This window comes from Doryrhamphus excisus, chromosome 16 (assembly GCF_030265055.1).
Source record: "Doryrhamphus excisus isolate RoL2022-K1 chromosome 16, RoL_Dexc_1.0, whole genome shotgun sequence".
Lineage (NCBI taxonomy): Eukaryota > Metazoa > Chordata > Actinopteri > Syngnathiformes > Syngnathidae > Doryrhamphus > Doryrhamphus excisus.
Genome location: NC_080481.1, coordinates 1,860,568 through 1,882,433, shown reverse-complemented (window position 1 = coordinate 1,882,433; position 21,866 = coordinate 1,860,568). Strand labels below are relative to the sequence as shown.

At 42.1% G+C, this 21,866-nt stretch overlaps 2 protein-coding genes across 4 annotated transcripts; both read left to right on the top strand.

The window, feature by feature from the left end:
* The first annotated feature begins 114 nt into the window (after positions 1-114).
* Positions 115-10,248, top strand: LOC131104616 (interleukin-17 receptor E). Of its 2 annotated transcripts, none has more exons than XM_058051978.1 (17): positions 115-420; positions 2,229-2,244; positions 2,362-2,451; positions 2,560-2,639; positions 2,761-2,838; positions 3,022-3,124; positions 3,400-3,548; positions 3,624-3,653; positions 3,778-3,844; positions 6,301-6,482; positions 6,562-6,609; positions 6,702-6,747; positions 6,824-6,975; positions 7,884-7,949; positions 8,034-8,085; positions 8,163-8,270; positions 9,254-10,248. In XM_058051978.1, exons 1-17 carry the CDS (start codon positions 328-330, stop codon positions 10,129-10,131), a joined length of 2,238 nt encoding a protein of 745 aa, XP_057907961.1. In that variant the 5' UTR covers positions 115-327; the 3' UTR covers positions 10,132-10,248. The 2 variants fall into 2 exon arrangements, with proteins under 2 accessions (XP_057907961.1, XP_057907960.1); XM_058051977.1 differs by having other exon boundaries at positions 117-420; positions 3,624-3,692.
* A 155-nt stretch (positions 10,249-10,403) lies between these two features.
* Positions 10,404-19,641, top strand: LOC131104617 (protein disulfide isomerase Creld1). 2 transcript variants are annotated; one of them, XR_009119807.1, is made up of 12 exons: positions 10,404-11,530; positions 12,287-12,418; positions 13,492-13,574; positions 13,732-13,842; positions 14,033-14,124; positions 14,853-15,032; positions 15,120-15,215; positions 15,297-15,380; positions 15,462-15,557; positions 17,076-17,216; positions 17,293-19,088; positions 19,165-19,640. XR_009119807.1 is itself a non-coding variant. In XM_058051979.1 (11 exons), exons 2-11 carry the CDS (start codon positions 12,299-12,301, stop codon positions 17,511-17,513), a joined length of 1,224 nt encoding a protein of 407 aa, XP_057907962.1. In that variant the 5' UTR covers positions 10,404-11,530; positions 12,287-12,298; the 3' UTR covers positions 17,514-19,641. The 2 variants fall into 2 exon arrangements, 1 of the variants encoding a protein (XP_057907962.1); XM_058051979.1 differs by having other exon boundaries at positions 17,293-19,641.
* The last annotated feature ends 2,225 nt before the right edge of the window (positions 19,642-21,866 follow it).

The following is a 21,866-nucleotide window of genomic DNA, read 5'->3' as shown; positions in this document are numbered from 1 at the left end:
TTATGTATTCTTATAAGAAAAATATTACATGAAATATACCGTTCGTAAGATCGGTGGGTTTATAAATGTACATATAATCAAACTAGCACATTGTAAAATAAAAGGTGTGTATACCTTTAAATCTGTATTATTGTCACCGCGGTGGTTCCCAAATCAGATCAAAGAGCGCGTGCATGATGGCGTGATAGGCGGCACCTACTTACTTGGCAAAGGGTTCCTTCCTCCCCCATTACGATTACAATCTCCAGTTCCATACACCCAACAGTCGAGCAAAATGGACCAAGCGACGTCATCGTCGTCTTAGTTAGATTTATTTGAAAGTTTACAATGCAAAGTTTCAGGTACACGTTGTGGCTAGGGGTTATCGCCATGGCGGTGGCGTCACAGCTTCGTCTGGACAGAAGGAGATTCTCATGCCGGGTAAGTGTCACACAAGAGTGGATGTTGATATGCTTTCACCTGGCTGGACCGAGCAGGGCTGCCACTAAACTTCATTTAGGAAGCGTCAACAAATGACCTGCTTTATTTCCATGCCTTCGTTCATGTTGTATGTGAGTGTGCGCGTGCGTTTGTATAGCCGATGTTATCCGGTCCGATAATCAAAATCTCAACCGACCAAAAGTCACGTGGTCCGACTAGATTGTATACACGGGAGGGAGCTCGTTAATTAAATCACCTGCCGGAGAAACTGATTGGAAAGAAAACCTGCAGTGCTTCGGCGCTCAGTCGCCACATGTGTTATACAGCGTCATTTCTATACTGCATGTAGGAAGGACCCCAGATTCAAACACAGCCTCTGTCACTATTCCTGGTGTGTCTCTCTGTGCTGTTCCTTGCCAAGTACCTGGTTCCTCCCCCCCAGACACAATCACACACAGCTCTTCCTGTCTCACTCCACTCACTCACTCACTCACTCACTCACGGTGCAACCAGAAATAACAAGTACTCACTCACTCACGGTGCAACCAGAAATAACAACAAGTACAAGTACTCACTCACTCACTCACGGTGCAACCAGAAATAACAAGTACTCACTCACTCACTCACTCACTCACTCACTCACTCACTCACTCACTCACTCACTCACGGTGCAACCAGAAATAACAACAAGTACTCACTCACTCACTCACTCACTCACTCACGGTGCAACCAGAAATAACAAGTACAACAAGTACTCACTCACGGTGCAACCAGAAATAACAACAAGTACTCACTCACTCACTCATGGTGCAACCAGAAATAACAACTAGTACAATAAGTACTCACTCACTCACTCACGGTGCAACCAGAAATAACAACAAGTACTCACTCACTCACTCACTCACTCACTCACGATGCAACCAGAAATAACAAGTACAAGTACAAGTACTCACTTACTAACTCACGATGCAACCAGAAATAACAAGTACAAGTACTCACTCACTCACTCACTCACAGTGCAACCAGAAATAACAACAAGTACTCACTCACTCACTCACTCACTCACTCACTCACTCACTCACTCACTCACTCACTCACTCACTCACTCACGGTGCAACCAGAAATAACAACAAGTACTCACTCACTCACTCACTCACGGTGCAACCAGAAATAACAACAAGTACTCACTCACTCACGGTGCAACCAGAAATAACAACAAGTACTCACTCACGGTGCAACCAGAAATAACAAGTACTCACTCACGGTGCAACCAGAAATAACAAGTACTCACTCACTCACTCATGGTGCAACCAGAAATAACAACAAGTACAATAAGTACTCACTCACTCACGGTGCAACCAGAAATAACAACAAGTACTCACTCACTCACTCACTCACTCACTCACTCACAGTGCAACCAGAAATAACAACAAGTACTCACTCACTCACTCACTCACTCACGGTGCAACCAGAAATATTAACAAGTACACTTTCATTCCATTCCAAAAACATGCTAGGTTAATTGGCCACTCCAAATTGTCCATAGGTATGAATGTGAGTGTGAATGGTTGTTTGTCTATATGTGCCCTGTGATTGGCTGGCCACCAGTCCAGGGTGTACCCCGCCTAGCGGTAGTGAATGAATGAATGAAGTACATCTGGTCAATCTGGTCATTACACTACACAACAGGAAGTGGTTAACACCTAATTAACACTATAATGTGGTTATTTCTATCTGCATGATCAGTCAAAATAATGTAGCACTTTTGCTAACCTCTTTTTATTTGTTTTTCTCCAACTCCACTTTAGAGGGCAGCCCAAAATGGTGAGTCTTTATAAGCTAACTCAAGTTGTGTGCAAATTCTACTACTGCATGATGTAGTAATAGTAGATGTAGTAATAATGATGATCTTTTCATACTTGACTTTCTCTGTGTGCTCAGCTTACGGTAGGGACCTCTGCCCTGTGAAGACTATCCGTCGGGACTCTAACACCAACTGTGTCATCGTCCACGCTGGGATAAAAGATGAAGGTTTCCTTTATTTATTTATTTGTTGATTTTAAAGAGGGAACAGCACATATTAATGAATATTTGTGAATATTTGTGTTGCTTGTCTGATCAAAGTTACCATTCTTCCAGTGTTTAGTCAGGCCCCAACCATTGAAGTCCGTTCATTGGGAAAAGAGATCATCCGGCCTGTCCTGAAATACAAAGAAAAGGTTTATGCTGGGTGTTTTTCCCACTCACTTTTTCACACTTTTTTGTGTCAGTACAATGTTTTGTTTTTTTTTTAACAATGTGATGATCTGTGTTTTCTCTTTGTTGTGGCATGTTGAAAAGAATCCAGATGAAATCCAAGTCCGGTGTAATGACGTCACTCAAAAACATCTGCCACACATTAACAATTCTTTAACCTTGGTAAGATCTCTCTGTTGACTGAGACCAGTGCTTCTCAAATAGTGGGGCTATATTTCTGGATCTACAATACTATTTGCCCAAAAGGCTGTATGGGGCAAAAAATAACCGTAACCATGGTAATATCAATTAAATGTAATGTAATCATTCTTCATGAATGTTAAAAAGATGTTTGTTTTGTTCCAGTGGGAGCTTATTTATGACTGTGTGACTGCTGAGGTGCAACATCCTGTCACCGTTTCCTACAGCACGACGTCAATGAACTGCAGCGTCACTTACGCCATACCAGGTAGTACTTCTAATACTGATGTCATGGAATCTGATGCGGCACACCGAACGGGGCCAGTGATTGAACACCACTGTGTGCCACAACCAGAAAATAAGGTGGTCCGTAAGAGACAATTTGGCATATAATAGCTCTATTTATAAAAGTCAGACTTGTTATTTAGTTAGTGAGTTAACCAGTCATAGAATAATGTCTTCCAGTACTACAATTGTCTGCAGTCAGCAGTGAGTATAACGGCATTTTCAAATAACCGTAATCTTCTGTGTGACTTTTTCTAGATCCCGTACCAAAGTTTAATTTGTCTGTAGACCATGCATCTAAATCCTTCGCTATAACGGTAGAGTCCGAGGATGAAGTCCATGCAAGGTGGTGCTATAAGCAGAGTGCCGACTACTGCGTCCAAGGGTCACATTCCAACCTAACTACCGTAAGAGTCTGCGGCACAATTACAATTCTGCACATATCCATAACAAAAAAATATATATCCTGTTTTTTTTTTCAGATTGATCCAGCTCAATCGCACTCTGCTCTTGTAAGATTCCCATACCTGCTTCCATGTCTCTGTGTACAAGTATGTCACATGATACATATTTGGTAATGTAATGGTATATGAGTCTGTTCTTCATGCCTCTGAATGTCTTGTCTTGTGTTGGCAGGTATATTACACACACCCGGATGCACTGAGAAAAACAGTGTGCCCTCTTCATACTGATACTGTGGCAGGTGACTAAGATGGAGGCTCAATGAGATATCTCCAATTTTTTAAAAATTTCATTTTAAAAAGGCCAAACAGCCTTGTTGAATAGTTCTAGTACAATTTTTATGGTTAGGGTTAGTTGATGTATGGTGAATGATAAACCTGTTTACAACATTTTAAATACACTTTTAACATTATTAAAGCCCTCCAAAACACGAAATAACACCCATGTAGTCACCTTTACACTCGCGTTACACAATACAGTAGTCTTAATAACAGCAAATACGACATTTCATAGACTCTCACATTAGCATTGGGATGCACAGCGATGAGACAGGAAGACAGAACCGGAGGTATCAGAGATGAGGATGCAGAGGTTTTCATTGGGAGTGACCAGGATGGATAGGATCAGGAACAAAAACATTGGAGATAAAGTCAGACTGAGATGGGGGGAGAAGGTGAATATATTGGTAGAAGGATGCTGCGTTTAGAGCTACCAGGTAGGAGGCGTAGAGGAAGACCAAAGAGGAGGTTTATGGATGTAGTGAAGGAGGACATGAGGGTAGTTGGTGTGAGAGAGACAGATGGCGGAGACTGATTAGCGGTGGCGACCCCTGAAGGGAAAAGCCCAAAGAGAAAGAGCATTGAGAGAGTTGTCGGAGAGTTGGCTCATCAATATAATATTACTGATTCAGAGTGACTAGTGTAGAATACCACATATGTAGTCTTTTAATAGGCCTTATATTTGTATTTTACTTTATTTAGCAGTTTTATGCTTAAAAATGCTTAATTTAAGCCAAAAATACGTCAAATTTGCTTATCCATTCATCCATTTTCTGCTGCTTATCCTCATTTGTGTCGTGGGAGTATGCTGGACCCTATCAATTTAGAGTGAGAGGCGGGGTACACCCTGGACTGGTGGCCAGCCAATCACAGGGCACATATAGACAAACAACCATTCACACTCACATTCATACCTATGGACAATTTGGAGTGGCCAATTAACCTAGCATGTTTTTGGAATGGAATGAAAGTGTACTTGTTAATATTTCTGGTTGCACCGTGAGTGAGTACTTGTTGTACTTGTTGTTATTTCTGGTTGCACTGTGAGTGAGTGAGTGAGTGAGTGAGTGAGTGAGTGAGTACTTATTGTTATTTCTGGTTGCACCATGAGTGAGTGAGTGAGTACTTGTTGTTATTTCTGGTTGCACCGTGAGTGAGTGAGTACTTGTTGTACTTGTTGTTATTTCTGGTTGCACCGTGAGTGAGTGAGTGAGTACTTGTTATTTCTGGTTGCACCGTGAGTGAGTGAGGACTTATTTCTGGTTGCACCGTGAGTGAGTGAGTACTTGTTGTACTTGTTGTTATTTCTGGTTGCACCGTGAGTGAGTGAGTGAGTACTTGTTATTTCTGGTTGCACCGTGAGTGAGTGAGTGAGTACTTGTTGTACTTGTTATTTCTGGTTGCACCGTGAGTGAGTGAGGACTTGTTATTTCTGGTTGCACCGTGAGTGAGTGAGTACTTGTTGTTATTTCTGGTTGCACCGTGAGTGAGTGAGTGAGTCCTTGTTGTTATTTCTGGTTGCACCGTGAGTGAGTGAGTGAGTGAGTGAGTACTTGTTGTTATTTCTGGTTGCACCGTGGGTGAGTGAGTGAGTGAGTGAGTGAGTGAGTACTTGTTGTACTTGTTATTTCTGGTGAGTGAGTGAGTACTTGTACTTGTTGTTATTTCTGGTTGCACCGTGAGTGAGTGAGTGAGTGGAGTGAGACAGGAAGAGCTGTGTGTGATTGTGTCTGCGGGGAGGAACCAGGTACTCGGCAGGGAACAGCACAGACAGACACACACAGGAATAGTGACAGAGGCTGTGTTTGAATCCGGGGTCCTTCCTACATGCAGTATAGAAATGACGCTCTATATATATGTACGAGAGGTGGGGTACACTCTGGACTGGGGGCACATATAGACCAACAACCATTCACACTCACATTCATACCTATGGACAATTTGGAGTCGCCAATTAACCTAGCATGTTTTTGGAATGTGGGAGGAAACCGGAGTACCCGGAGGAGCACGGGGAGAACATGCAAACTCCACACAGAGATGGCCGAGGGTGGAATTGAACCCCGGTCTCCTTAGCTGTGAGGTCTGCGAGCTAACCACTCGACCGCCGTGCCGCCCATGGACAATTTGGAGTCGCCAATTAACCTAGCATATTGTTCGAATGTGAAGCGTAGAATCGAACGACTGTGTGGCCAACATCCCAACCACTCCTCCACTGTGCGGCCCCAAATCTGCTTAAACATGCATATTTCTTTTACTAATAATATAGTTAACTACTAAACTGTGATAATGTCTTCATTAATTTAATAGAGCGAAGTCAGACATTGCATATCATGTTTCACTTGCTGCACATGGATTCTATCAACGTTAGACACATGAAGATCCATGTAAAATGATCTTGCTATTATGTCTCCATCCACAGATGTACAAGATGTTTGGCTCTCCTCTGAGGTGCACTTGTTCGAGTCCAGTATCACTTGGAGCTCTCTGTGTCCGGCCAGAGACCTGAACCTCTTTGCCTCCCTCTGTTGGAGGCATCACAAACATCTCTGCTCCCCTTTACCCAACTCCACGCTGGAAGGGAATGAAGATGGTCTGAACCTGGTACTTTTTACAGAGTTCATTTGGGGACATATGTTTTATTGATGTAATAAATAAATAACCTGATTTTGTGTCATTACAGATATTTGACACATCGTCTGTGGACAGACACCCTCAAATGTGTGTGAAGGTAAGGATCCAACATAGGAAAAATGCTCATTCCGAGTCCCCACTAAAGGTCCAAGTCCCGCCCATTGACTGAACTAACTTTTACCCGTGTAGTTTTCTCTAAAAGGCAGCCACAACATCTCCTGCCCTTTCCAGGCTGGTGAGTCGAAAACAACGGGCGCTGATGTTGACGCAAGCTGGGCCATGATGAGTTTGAACACCTTCCTGTGTTGCAGATATGTCCTCCTGGTGGGCTTCCATCCGACCACACCGCTTCACCCTGTTTGTGCATGTCAATTCGACCTTCCCGGCCACGTTCTCAGCTCAGCTCTGCGTCCTGACCGAGACGGAATGTGCACCCAGAGGCCGCGTGGGCTCAGTGAGAGCGGTAATTGCTGACCAGCAACTTGGTTCATTCAGGGGCTATCAACATGCAAATATTTTCAGGTCAAAACGGCAAAGTACTTTAGCGTTTCAGCCTTTCATCCACATGGGTAACGTGAAACGATATTTTGTGTAGACAAGCGACTCGCTTGTTTTGGAAAACTATGACATCACTAACCCGTCATCGTCACGTGACCCAAAATGAGCTTTGAGCCTGATATTTTGTTGTCTCGGTCATGTCCATCAAAGTATACTATGTGTGTGAATGAGAGGGACCCAAGTGGAAGAGTGAGGTTACAGGGAGAAGAGATACAGAAGGTGGAGAATTTTAAGTACTTAGGGTCAACAATCCAGAACAATGGAAATTGTGAAAAGGAAGTGAAGAAGAAGGAAGAAGGAAGAACTGGAGGTAGCAGAGATGAGGATGCTGAGGTTCTCATTGGGAGTGACCAGGATGGATAGGATCAGGAACGAGTACATCAGAGGGACATTACATGTTTAGAGGAGGTTTAAGGAGGAGGTTTATGGATGAAGTGAAGGAGAACATGAGGTGTAATCAGATGCAGAAGACAGGGTTGGATGGAGGAGATTGATTTGCTGTGGCGACCCCTGAAGGGTCCAAAACCCAAAAAGAGAAAGAAGAGGTCATATTTTGTCTTTGGGGGATTTGTGGCACAACCCCAGGACTAAAGTAATAGAAAAATTAAAGTATGGAAACCAAAATTGAAGAACCGTCACACGTGCAAACTCATGGACTCATGGACCATGACATCCTCAAACTCCAAAATGGTCTTCTCACATCACCGCATTGTTTACATCCAGTGATCTGTTCCCATTTGGATGCAAATATTAACTAATCACAGTATGTATGCACATCTTTTACACAAGTAATACTTCTGTTTTAACACTCAGGAAGCAGCTTTGGAAACCAAAATAAGTGTTCCTCTTCACTTGATTGCGGAGAGACCATGTGTGCAGGTAGTTTTCATCAAGTCTCCCTGCTGTGCACAGATCCTTTCTTGACAATGACGCCTCTTCTTCACATTCATTAAACATACGTAGGTGTGGCAGTCCCATCCTGCCCTCAATGGACGCAGGATTCTTTGTCCACACTGTGAGTACGCTGAAGATTCTAACTCTCAACTCATCCCATGTATGACCTACACAAATAAATGCAATTTAATCATGCAGATGAACGCATCCGATGGGGCGTGCAAGCTGCGGCGGCGTTGATTCTTCTTGGCATCGTCGCCTTTTTGAGATGTTTCATCCACTTTCTCACCAAAACGGGAGCTACAGGTTAGTGAGATCATTCACACGCTGAAGACGCTTTTATTTTATTGAATTGCTACCGACTAACCCAAACTTCATTCATTCATTCATTTTCTACCGCTTTTCCTCACGAGGGTCGCGGGGGTTGCTGGAGCCTATCCCAGCTGTCTTCGGGCGTGAGGCGGGGTACACGAAACTTAGTTTGAGGCCCCCCCACCTTGATACCAAAGTGTACTATTGTGCACACCGGACACAATTAACGTGATTTTGCCCCGCCCATACTGTTACCCTACCCCTGTTACCCCGCCCTGTTTTGCTTTGGATTAGCAATGAAGCTAAAGGCTTATGACGCTGGGTACGAATAAATGCAGGAAATGATTTGGAATAAAAACAGAAAATACACGCCAAGATAAAGCATCTCATCGAACATGTTGTTAAAGTTACGACGCCGAGTACGATGCTAACTTGCTAATTGGGTCAAATTATTACGTTTCATTAATGTTCATGTTAAAGGTTAAATAACTGTTAATAATAACGTTTTTCTTATTTGCTGTTTTGTTATTATTTTACTTATTTATTACTGATTGATGCATTTATTGTCTTTATTCTTAATTTGTTTATTCATCCCAGCTGTCTATGAGCAAGATGCGGGGTACACACTGGACTGGTCACCAGCCAATCACAGGGCACATATAGACAAACAACCATTCACACTCACATTCATACCTATGGACAATTTGGAGTGGCCAATTAACCTAGCATGTTTTTGGAATGTGGGAGGAAAAACCGGAGTACCCGGAGAATACCCACGCATGCACGGGGAGAACATGCAAACTCCACACAGAGATAGCCGAGGGTGGAATTGAACCCTGGTCTCCTAGCTGTGAGGTCTGTGCGCTAACCACTTAACCGCCGTGCCGCCTAACCCAAACTTATCCGTAATTACTTTTACTTTTGACTTGTTTGTTTTATAATTGTGTATAATCCCACCCTCTTTTTTACGTCTACAGATTGGCTGTACGTCCAGAAGCCAGTTTTGCTGGTGTGTTCGTCGGAGCAGTCGGCGCACATATCTGCTGTGTGCGCCCTGGCTTCACTGCTTCGGGAGGATCTGAGTGCCACGGTCCACATGGCCCTGTGCGCCCAAAGCTCACAAAGGCACGCAGACGTCGGGACCACTGTGGCGGATCTGGGCCCGCTTCCTTGGCTGTACGGGCAATGGGAGACTGTGTGCGAGGCACAGGGGAAAGTGTTAATCATCTGGAGTACAGAAGCCCAGAGGACGTATCAGAAGTGGTGGAAGCATACAAGACATTGTCAAGACGAGGTGAGACGTGAGAACGTCGAAGATGATTCCAAACACGATGCAAGACTACTGGAAAAACTGAATGAGGAGGATTGTGCGAGACCATGCAAAGACATGGACTGGGGAACGCGGTACAAAGCTTCTGCAGTAATCGAACCAGTGTTCACAGCCGCTCTTGCCTGCCTGGAGGGGGCGCTACGTGAGCGCAAAGGTCAGGAAGTTGCCTTTGTTTACTTCCAGGGATTCAGCCACAGCAGGGACATCCCAAAGATCTTCCGAGACGTTCCTCGCTACTGCATACCTCAGGACTTCAGTGATCTAATTCAGGAGCTGGGAAGCATGAGAAGGACGAGTAGCAGATTATGGTGGCACTGTTGGCACGGGCTCGTGTCAAAAGGGATGTCGGCGTGGCTGGCGCGGCAGTTGACACTCAAGCTGCAGACACAGCTGCCTCAAACTCAGAGGACGAAAGGTCAAAGGTTAGGGGTTACATCATTCAGAAAAATGACGTCTATACGGAATATACAAGGAACAAAGCGAGAGCATGAGGCTTGCTTGCAATGGACAGCAGAGAAGCTTTAGACCAGGGGTCTCAAACTCAATTTATTTGGGGGCCACTGGAGCTCGGGTCTGGGTGAGACTGGGCCGCATCAGGTTTTAAAAAAAACAACAAAAAAACGCATTTATTAAAAACAAAAATTTTAAAAAACTTCGCTTTAGTTCCAATTTTGTACAAGAAAATCTCTGATAAAACATTCCACTGTTCACAAATATCTTACTTTTTATTTTTCTACACAAAATAAAATGAAAAATAAATAAACAAATTAAGAATAAAGAAAATCAATCAATCAGTAATAAATAAATATAATAATCATAATAAAACGGTAAATAATAAAAACTTAAGAAAGCACATATAGTTGGTGGGTAGACAAATTATTTTTTTCAGCTTAAAATGAACAAAGCATTATTAGAGCCCTGTAGACATGACAAAACACGACTATAGTCACATTTATACTCTTTTTATTTACAACATATTGCGCAACTGCAGGGTCTTGAGACACATGCTAACTCGCAAACTAGAGAGCTAGCGACCTAAACGGTAGCCTTCAACTTATTTCCTTTAAACTTAAATAGCCAAAAACTTACCACTTCCACACGGATAGGGAGGATAACTATTAACAGTTATTTAACCTTTAACATGAGCATTAATCAAACGTAATAATTTTTTTCTGGGTACATGATACCATACAGCATCCATACCAAACTTGCGCGGGCCGCACTAGCATTAAACTTTCATATCAAGGCGGGGGCCTCAAATTAGTGTCCTGCGGGCCACATTTGGCCCACGGGCCGCATGTTTGAGACCCCTGCTTTAGACCATTCATTCATTCATTAATTTTCTACCGCTTATCCTCACGAGGGTCGCGGGGGCCCCCAGGTAAATTGAGTTTGAGACCCCTGCTTTCGCCTAAATCGTCAATTCAACAGTACAGTTGTACAGTCCCACATAATGTACACTTAGTGAGTCTTAGCTTATTATTCTGTTTATTTACAACTACCAGTGTTATGAATCGACAACATTTTTTTATGACACGTACCTGATTTTGTTTTGGGTTGAACTTAAAAAATAATTATTCTGATGATTAGAGTAATTAATGGCTGATCTGTGCCGAAAACAGGCCAAACCCAAGCAGGGCGTACTACGGAAGTGGTGTAGCTCAGCAGTCCTCTATAACTGTATCGTCCTTGCCCAGAACCAACTCGAAGCTCACATTCATTCAGAATTTCATTCGTTCAGTCGCGGAATCCAACGTCACTGCGTGTCAACGTAGCTTTACACAGCGATACTCGCCAATCAAAAATGGCAAGCTAAACGCATTTAATTTGGCTTCTCAAAAATATGAAGCTGTGCTTGCTGTGCGTGGAGCAAGAAGGGACATCTTCGGTGGTGCAGCGGACCAAGAGGCTCTCTTGACTTGAGGTAACAGCCCGACAACGAAAGCAGTTTGGCTAACTGTTAGCTAATTCGACACTCGCTATTTTAATAAGCGACAACAGTGGTGTTTTTTTTATAGTAAAACGACGACGTTCATTGCAGAATGTACTTTAAAAAGTACACATGACGATGGAGCTAAATCATGTTAGCCGAGGCTACAAGCTAACTCCTGACCTTAGCTGCTACTTATGCTAACTTAGCGTTGGTGCTGATGCTGAGCTGGCTAAATCTGGGTAGGAGTGGTATGTTCATGTTCATGAATTCAAGTATTAAAACAGCCTTAAACAGCAACATTGCTGTGTGCGTTCTGCTTTTCAGTACAGTAACAACTACATTAAATCATTGATATTAATCTCAACATTTCCTGACCCCACCTAAATGCTTTATACACAAGACTACCAGTGCTGTACACTAGTGGTGGTCAGATCGATCCAAATGTCGATCCTAACGTCGATATCTACATTGAGCGATACCAATGTAAAAAGAGGGAGGCTTCGTGAGGTGATGTAAGTGTATGTCATATGTTGGTTTGCTCTTGTAAACTTACAGGTGAGCTGCCAGGCCTGCTTTAGAGATAAATAGAGATAGGCAAATTTTCATTCGCCCCAAACAAAATGACTGGTCACACACAAATACAGTCAACAGTTTTCAGTCATCCTCCAGAAGATATGACGATATGTGTGATATACATTGTGGTTATCTATGGTGCATCTCTAGGTTGTGTTTTTCCTGTGTGTACAGTCTCTTCAAAGCATGATGTGGAGAGCTTGGCCATTCCTGCCTGCTCTGATGCTTCTGTCAGAACTCTCCGTCGTGACAGTTGAGACGGCGCCGTGCCAGACCTGCCAGAAACTCGCTGACAGTTTTGTGAAGGTACTTCAGTTAAATGCCTTTACTTTGTACTAATTGTTTAGGGCAGGGGTCTCAAACTCAATTTACCTGGGGGCCACTGGAGCTAGGGTCTGGGCAAGGCTGGGCCGCATCAGGTTTTCCAAAAAAAAAAAAACGCATTTATTAAAAACATAAAAATATACAAACTTTTTCAGTGCTTTGGTTCTGATTTTCTACAATAAAAGCTCTGATAAAACATTCCACTGTTCTCAAATATCTTAATTTTTGTTTTTCTGCACAAAATAAGATAAATAAATAAACAAATCAAGAATAAAGAAAATCAATCGATCAGTAATAAATAAATATAATAATAATAAAACGGCAAATAATAAAAACTTAAGAAACCACATATAGTTGGTGGGTAGACAAATTATTTTTTTTCAGATTAAAATGAACAAAGCATTATTAGAGCCCTGTAGACATGACAAAACACGACTATAGTCACATTTATACTCTTTTTATTTACAACATATTGCGCAACTGCAGGGTCTTGAGACACATGCTAACTCGCAAACTAGAGAGCTAGCAACCTAAACGGTAGCCTTCAAGTTATTTCCTTTAAACTTAAATCGCCAAAAACTTACCACTTCCACACGGATAGGGAGGATAACTATTAACAATTATTTAACCTTTAACATGAACATTAATCAAACGTAATAATTTTTTTCTGGGTACATGATACCATACAGCATCCATATCAAACTTGTGGTGGCCGCACTAACATTAAACTTTCATATCAAGGCGGGGGCCTCAAACTAGTGTCCTGCGGCCGCGTGTTTGAGACCCCTGGTTTAGGGCATAATGCAATACTCCTTACTCTGTATACAGATCATCACTGCACTAAAATTAATATATCTGCAATATGTCTGCTCCTGTATATGCTCCTGTGCAATATTATGTGTATATCTTGGATATTTTGTATATATTTTGTATATATCTTGTTAAACTGTCTTTTTTTACTCTACTTGTTGTATACTTTTTTAACTTGACTATTGCACTGAAAGGAGAAGCTCTCCAATCTTGTATAATGACCATTCCATTCCATTCCTTTGTAGGGCTTGGAGAGAACGGCTAACAAGAACTTTGGGGGAGGTAACACCGCGTGGGAGGAAGAGAAGTTGGCAAAGTATGCACGCAGGTAAGAAGATATACAGACGAAAACAGCAAAGGTCACACTTAAGTACACCTTCATACGGTATAACGAGAACCTTGCAGACTAAGCAGACTTTGTGATGCGGCTCCTGTACAGGATGTCAGCATCGACTGCGTTTATCGATTTAAACTTCTTCTTGCAGCGAGACTCGTCTCCTTGAGATAGTGGAGAGCGCATGTGAGAAAACAGACTTTGAATGCAACCAACTGCTGGAGCAGATAGAGGACCAGGTGGAGACATGGTGGTTCCACAGGTAACGTACCACGACATGTGCATAATGTCTCACAGTATAGAACATATTGTGATGATCCACAGGAGTGGTTCTTCAATGAAAATCGGTGATACAATTAGTGGAAATTTTTTAATGAATCAACTGTGACTTTGTACTTTGTTTCCATGACTGTATGATCCCCACTACATGTCTGTGACTATGTGACCCATAGGCAGCAAGAGTCTCCAGACCTTTGGGAGTGGCTGTGCATAGAGGAGCTGAGACTCTGCTGTCCACCCGGACACTTTGGACCTGACTGCAAAGGTGGGACAACCTATCTGTCAACATTTATGCGGAATTATTCAGTTCTTCAAAGCGGTTCTTTAGTTTCAAAACATTTGAAGATGTGCACATAAAATTTTATATACATTACTATCATATAGTTGCTGATATAGTTAATTTTCAAACAGCTAAAATAATGCATAAAAACAACCAATTAGCTAAAAATGTCATCCAATAAAAAAACTTAAACTACATTAGGAAAGCAGGAAGTGATCAAATGTAAAATGTACAAAAAATAAAATAAAAATACAAAAAATCAAAAATACAAAAAAATTATAAAACAAAGTACAAAAAAATACTTACATTATATTGGGAAAGCAGGAAGTGAACAAATGTAAAATGTACAAAAAAATACAAAAAAATACAAAAAAATAATAAAATAAAGTACAAAACATACTTCATTATATTGGGAAAGCAGGAAGTGAACAAATGTAAAATGTACAAAAAAAAATTTAAAAAATCAAAAATACAAAAAATTAATAAAATAAAGTACAAAAAATACTTACATTATATTAGGAAAGCAAGAAGTGAACAAATGTGACAGTTACTGATTTTAAAAGTACCAGATGGAGAGGTAGGATTTAATAAGCTTTGCTTCTTCCTACTCCTTTTGGACATGTGGAACTGGGAACTGATTGTGGGATGCATTCAATTGTAATCTGATGCATGTTCAAGTGAAATAAAACCATTACCATTACTATCATATACAGAGTGTCCATTAGGCCCCGGTGGTGTGTGTGGAGGTTTGGGCCGCTGTGAAGGCGAGGGGACCCGCATCGGAGATGGAGAATGTGTCTGCAATCCTGGATATTCCGGCCCCCTGTGCCAGAACTGCGCTGACGGCTACTACAGAGAGAAAAGCGTTAATGGCAGCACTGGAGCCTGTGCAGGTGCCTCATATTGAGACCTTTTCATCCAACTATTGTTTTTCATTTATGTTTGACCCCAGTCTGCGTTCCCTCCCGCTAACGTCACAGCTTGCTTCCACTCGTGTAAGAAATGCGCCGGGCCGCAGGACTACAAATGTCTTGACTGCAAACCTGGTTGGATGCTTCACGACAACAAGTGCGTGGGTGAGTGTGACGTTTGAGGGCATGCGATGCATTTGTCGCCAATCACGGGACATCATTTGACTAATCTCTGTGTCCCGTTAGACATTGACGAGTGTGGTACGGAGCTGTCTCGTTGTCCTTCTAACACATACTGTCACAATACGGACGGATCCCATGAGTGCAGAGGTATGCTCTCCCACTCGGTGATCACATTTTCTGCATTTTTGTTTTTGACTTGAAAACACTTCCTGTTCTCTAATGATTTAGGATGTGACCAGGCATGTGTGGGCTGCATGGGTAGCGGTCCTGCCCGCTGTAAGAAATGTGCACGCGGCTACAAATTGAAAGGAGCCAAGTGTCTCGGTAAGGATTTGTCTTGAAATAAACCACTAATGTTATGAAAATATATAATATATATACTAGGGTCCATCAAAAAAACACATTTATTGAATTTTGATATGGCTGGGTACTAAAAGTGTAGAAACTACACATACAAAATATTTTTCCAATACGTGATAATTTAGGGGTGCCACCATACATCTGTTTTTGTGGAATAAAGTGGTGAACAGTTCAATGGTCGCCATGGAGATTTGAGGTCAGCAAAGACTGCAGCTCAAGAACTCTGAGGTGATCTTTATGTTTTTGTTTTTTATTTTGTTTGTTTTCTGAGCAAGCATAACATGAACAACAGTAATATCGAGTAGACAGTATTGCTGATGCCTCATATTTATTGAGAGTAATACTGCAGTCCTACATAATCTGATATACACTTTACTATACTATACTATACCATGTATTATTTTAGGCACTGTGCAGCACAACCCACCAGCTCTCCTAAGATGCTGGTTCCTTCCAGACTAGCAGTCGCAGCTTGGTCTTTGGTCTGGGCCCCTTTTGATAACCCTATAGAAACTGATGCTGTATAGAAGTTCATTGTACTCAACATTTCCACGTCAACTTTTTGGCAATTAGACTAGAAATTGCACATTTTCCGAAATTATACAAAAGTTTATGTGTGAGGTGGCACCTCTAAATCTCAATGGATTTCCTCAAAACTTTGCAAAAGACATTTTTATGTTCATTAGAAAAAAAATGGAATGCCAGCCAAATTGATATATATTATGAATTTAAAATTTCCCATTCAAATTTGATGCACCCTAATATCCAATCCAATCCAATCCACTTCATTTATATAGCACATTTTATAAACAGAGTTTCCAAAGTGCTGCACAGACTAGTAAAAATAAAAAGTAATAATCTAAAACTAAAAGAGCATTTAAGAAATAAAATAATAAAATAGATATTAAAATATTAAAAACAAGAAACAAAGCAATAAAAGTATAAAAAATAGAACCAGTTACAATAAAAACGAAGAACTAAAAGACACAGGACCATACGACTCACTCTGAGTTAAAAGCCAGAGAATAAAAGTGGGTTTTAAGACGAGACTTAAAGCTTTCGATATTGGGGGCCTTTTTTACTTGGGAGAGCAGAGAGTTCCATAGTTTGGGGCCAACCACAGAAAAGGCTCGGTCCCCCCTGGTCTTAAGTCTCGTCTTGGGCACCACAAGTTGGAGCTGGCCCTCGGACCTCAGAGACCGAGCTGGAGAGTAAACTTGGATGAGGTCCGAGATGTATTTGGGGGCCAGCCCATTCAACGCCTTAAAAACAAACAATAAAATCTTAAAACGACGAACAGGCAACCAATGTAGGGAGGCCAGAATTGGGGTGCTCCCCCTTTTTGGTTCCTGTTAAAAGCCGTGCCGCAGAGTTCTGGACTAACTGTAAGCGGGAGAGAGACTTTTGGCTAATTCCAGAGTAAAGTGCATTACAGTAGTCCAGTAATATATATAATATATATTTATATGCTTCTTCTGACAGATGTAGATGAATGCAGCGAACGTGCAATAGCATGCCCAGGTCTCAACGAGGCCTGCATCAATGAGGTAGGCTCCTTCCACTGTGACTGTGCTGACGGCTTCATCCGAAGAGACAGCATCTGTGTTGAGAATAAACCTCCCGGTAAGCAGCCATGATAAACAATGTTATGCAAACGCTCACTAAATTTTGATATTTTCAACTTTTTCCTTTTTTTTAGCCGGTCCGGAGAAGGGACTCTTTGACGACATGACCGACGACGAGGTTCTTGTTCTGCAACAGATGTTCTTCGGCGTCGTGATCTGCGCACTGGCGACACTGGCTGCAAAAGGCGACATGGTTTTCACCGCCATTTTTATCGGCGGCGTCGCCGCTATGGCAGGCTACTGGCTGACTGAGAAGGGGGACTACATGTTAGACGGATTCCTGAAGGGGAGGTAGGCCGTTTGGAGGTTTGGGTCCCGAGTCTGGAGTTGCTGCATGTAAGTGTGAACCAATGCCGGATGATACGAGTCCTAGTGGGATTCAAGTGTGTTGGGATGTCACTGGAAAGGTTTTTAGAACATTTCTATTCACCGGATGGATAACTGACGAATGAAGCTACATTGCACTGACTTTTAAAGGAACATACAACAAAATTCAGTACCTCAACATTTGTTGGGCGCAAGGGCGAAGACCACTACAGATTGTTCACATAATCTACTATATAACCGATCCTTTTTTTTTTTTCCCCCCTCCTCCGTCCACACTACCATGCCTATTGTTCTATGCTGTGAATGCTTGTATTGTATGGCGTATGTTTGACCTCAAAAATTACCTTATTACCTCATTACGTTATTTTTAGTAACGATGCATGACACTGAAATGAAAGAAAGTACATATTTATTTTCTTGGGCATGGATGACATATAGAATGACGCCACGAGGTAAACACTAGCTCAGGGGTGGGCAAACTACGGCCCGGGGGCCACATCCGGCCCGCCAAGTGTTTGAATACGGCCCGCCCAATCTTTCAAAAGTATATAATTTAAACTCAACATACAACCTGGCATCATGGCCTGAGCCAACCTTTTGATGGTTGTATCAATTTCGTTGTTTGACATGGTCTGTTGTTTACAAAGTGCTCCTGAAAAAAGAGACACAAGCACATAATAATAATAAAAATTAAAATAATAATTATATTATTATTATTATTATAACTATTATGATTATTATATTTATTATATTAATGCTAATTATTATATTTATTATATATAATAATATTGTTATATTTGCATATTTTACATAATAATATAATTATTATTTGAATTTTATTGTAATTATTATAATATTTTATTATTTTTAAAATATTTAAATATAAATATAAAATAATAAATAATAATAGCAGATTGCATGACAATTTTACAGACACAATAATACCAGGTGGACTGTTACGTGTAAAATATATAGTCTCCCCCCCCGGAAATTTTGTTATATCAATGCGGCCCGCGAGTCAAAAAGTTTGCCCACCCCTGCACTAGCTCCTATTATGATGATGCAATTAAATTATTTGTAAAGCGACACTTATTTTTCTTTTCTGTCCACATATCTGTTTACTGTGTATACTGTTGTTATAATTATTTATTATAGTCATTTCATGGCATACTGTAGCATCAGTGAAAAAAAAATGTCACCTGTTTGTCTGACTTTTCACTACGATTTTTATTTGTACTCTATTGTCGGCCATCCTTTTATCATTACATAAAAGAAGACAGTGTGGAATATTTTTTTTTTTAGTGATGGGTTGTTCTGAATGATTTTTTTTTGTCAGAAATTGTTCTGTGGATGCTGGGTTCCAACCTATTTTAGCGTTCCACTCCAGTTGATGGGGTTGAGGCGTAGCATCTCCCTCTCGATCGCGACCTCCCGGGAGTGTCTCAGTGCTCTGTCCCTCCACGTCTTCTCCATTAGCTACAGAAATAAGATCACGGATGAGACCTCACCTGAGTGGCCGGTGTTTTATCCCCATTTTGTGAAGGTACCCGCTTGTTCTCATCTCTATAGTATGACATCGCTTTCCTGTGTTGGAGTGTTTGCTCTCTTTCTGCCAACAGTGCCAGGCGGTCCACCTCACGCAGATACTGTGCTTCGTTTACCCTGCTGGCCAGCTGGAGCTTCCGTGGGACGCTTTTCTCCTCGATCTGTCTCTTGAGCTGCTCACGCAAGTCCCTCCTACGAGACATGATGGAATCATACTCAGGGTCAGGGTCAGAAGATGCGAAGCAAAGACTCATTGGTACCTGTACTCCTCTTTCTCCGTAATGGTTCCATAAAAGGGTTTTTGCCACACTTGATGGTACCTGTCACGTCAACAAAGAAGCCCCCGATCTAGCGGTTAGCATAGAAATGAAACAGTCATTGGTTAGAAGGGTGCCAACCTGTTGTACTCTCTCTTCTGCATGATCAGTGTCCTTTGTTGGTTGTGGTGGTGAGCGACCGGCGTCTCCAGACTGACGGTGCGTTTACTGACAAGCGGGGGGCACAGAGGGTTCAGCCTTGGAATAACCTATGGAAATGATTATGTTTTTAGTCGGGTGGCACGGCGGTCGAGTGGTTAGCGCGCAGACCTCACAGCTAGGAGGACCAGGGTTCAATTCCACCCTCGGCGTTTGCATGTTCTCCGAAATTATTATGTTTTTAGTCGTGTGGCACGGTGTAAGAGTGGTTAGCGCGCAGGCCTCACAGCTAGGAGGACCAGGGTTCGATTCCACCCTCGGCCTTTGCATGTTCTCCCCGTGCATGCGTGTTTTCTCCGGGTACTCCGGTTTCCTCCCACATTCCAAAAACATGCTAGGTTAATTAGCCACTCCAAATTGTCCATAGGTATGAATGTGAGTGTGAATGGTTGTTTGTCTATATGTGCCCTGTGATTGGCTGGCGACCAGTCCAGGGTGTACCCCGCATCTTGCTCATAGACAGCTGGGATGAATAAACAAATTAAGAATAAAGACAATAAATGCATCAATCAGTAATAAATAAGTAAAATAATAACAAAACAGCAAATAAGAAAAACGTTATTATTAACAGTTATTTAACCTTTAACATGAACATTAATGAAACGTAATAATTTGACCCAATTAGCAAGTTAGCATCGTACTGGGGTACACAGGGTGTACCCCGCCTCTCGCCCAAAGACAGCTGGGATAGGCTCCAGCACCCCCCCTCCGTGACCCTCGTGAGAAAAAGCGGTAGAAAATGAATGAATGAATGTTTTTAGTCTTTAAACTATAAAAGCACACAAATCAGCCAGCGTGGCCTGCTCACCTGATGTCCAGAGGCCCCAGAGATGAGAGGAAATGTGGTGGTGGGGGGGTTGACAACCTGACTGCGGCTCTGCTGGATGGAGCACGTATGGGAAGGATGGCGTACCGCCGTGGCGGCTATGTAAATAGCAGCTGGAACCGAAAGTGAGCAGATTTGTATTTGAGATCTTCACGATAGAAACAATAGAAGAGAATGATTTTGAAAAAGCTGTTTTCTTACGGAGTTTCATTGTGTCCCTCTGGTTTCCTGCTGAAAAGTCCAATCTTTGTCGGAAGCAACTCAACAAAACAAAACAATACGCAAAGGAAATCCAACTTAATCTACATTAGAAATAAATCTTATTTCTAATGTAAATATAGACAAATCAGTCGGTTCTAGTTACACATTAAACCGGCATGCCTCTTCTCAAGGAATCTTTTACAATGGCAACTGTAACCATGGAAACCAGATTCAACAATGCAAGTGTGTTAAGCCATCGTCGCTCACCCTGACAAAGTTGTCAAAATATACTGGAATGTTTCCGCTTCTAGTCATGACATTGTCGGGAAATATACATATTGATATATTCTATATTAAAATTACCCTCGGTTCACTCCTCCTTAGAGTTGTGAAACTTTCCCTGTAAGCTCCCACCGTACATTTAGTCGAGGCCACTCTGGGAACTTAATATGTGAACACTAATTTGTGCCCTGATACCATGTTTTTGGTCAATGTGATGCTGGAAAACCCATCCATGACCCATGTTAAGTGTTCCAGGTGCAGACAGGACGTTCTAATCCAAGCTTCCGCAGTGCAGGGCCCCAATGTGGTGAAGCCTCCCTGTATCAGAGAAATGGCCGCAAAGCAGAATGTTTCCATGTTTCGGGAACGGTGTTTCTGGCTTCATATTTAGCATTTCTCTGTTGAGAACACGTTGAGTCAGCTTCATGCAAAACAGCTCAATTTTTGTCTCGTCTGACAATAGGAGGGAGGGGCGATCTGCCGTCTGAAGAAACAACCATAGAGATGAGCGATGACTGGAGCTGTTTTGTGCTTTTTTTTTTTCTGGCTGAGTTTTCACTTCTAAAATGCTGATTTGTGAGGACACAAAAGCCATTTATTTAAGGGGGCGTTACCCTGACCCAGTGTAGAGGCGTCATACTTTCAGCTGCCGTCATCAGATGTGATGTCAGATGTACATGCTGGTTTAGACGCTTACATTAGTGGTTGCTGTCGTTTTTTTCCACTGAAATGTGCACGGCACTCTGAAAAACCTGCTTTACCACTGTACAGAGTGCGCTTCGCCTGCGCCAAGAATAGAGCAGGTCAGAGCTGGCGAGATTTGAGCGCACCTTTTGGCGCACTGTTTTGTCACAAAATTGTCACTGCGCCGAGTTGAAAATGTGGAGACCTACCCTGGTATGCCGCCACGCCCATCTCAAATTGCCAAAATGGCTGCGCACAGTGGTGCGCTGGACCACATTACCACTGTGTGGGCTGTGCCATACTCCGT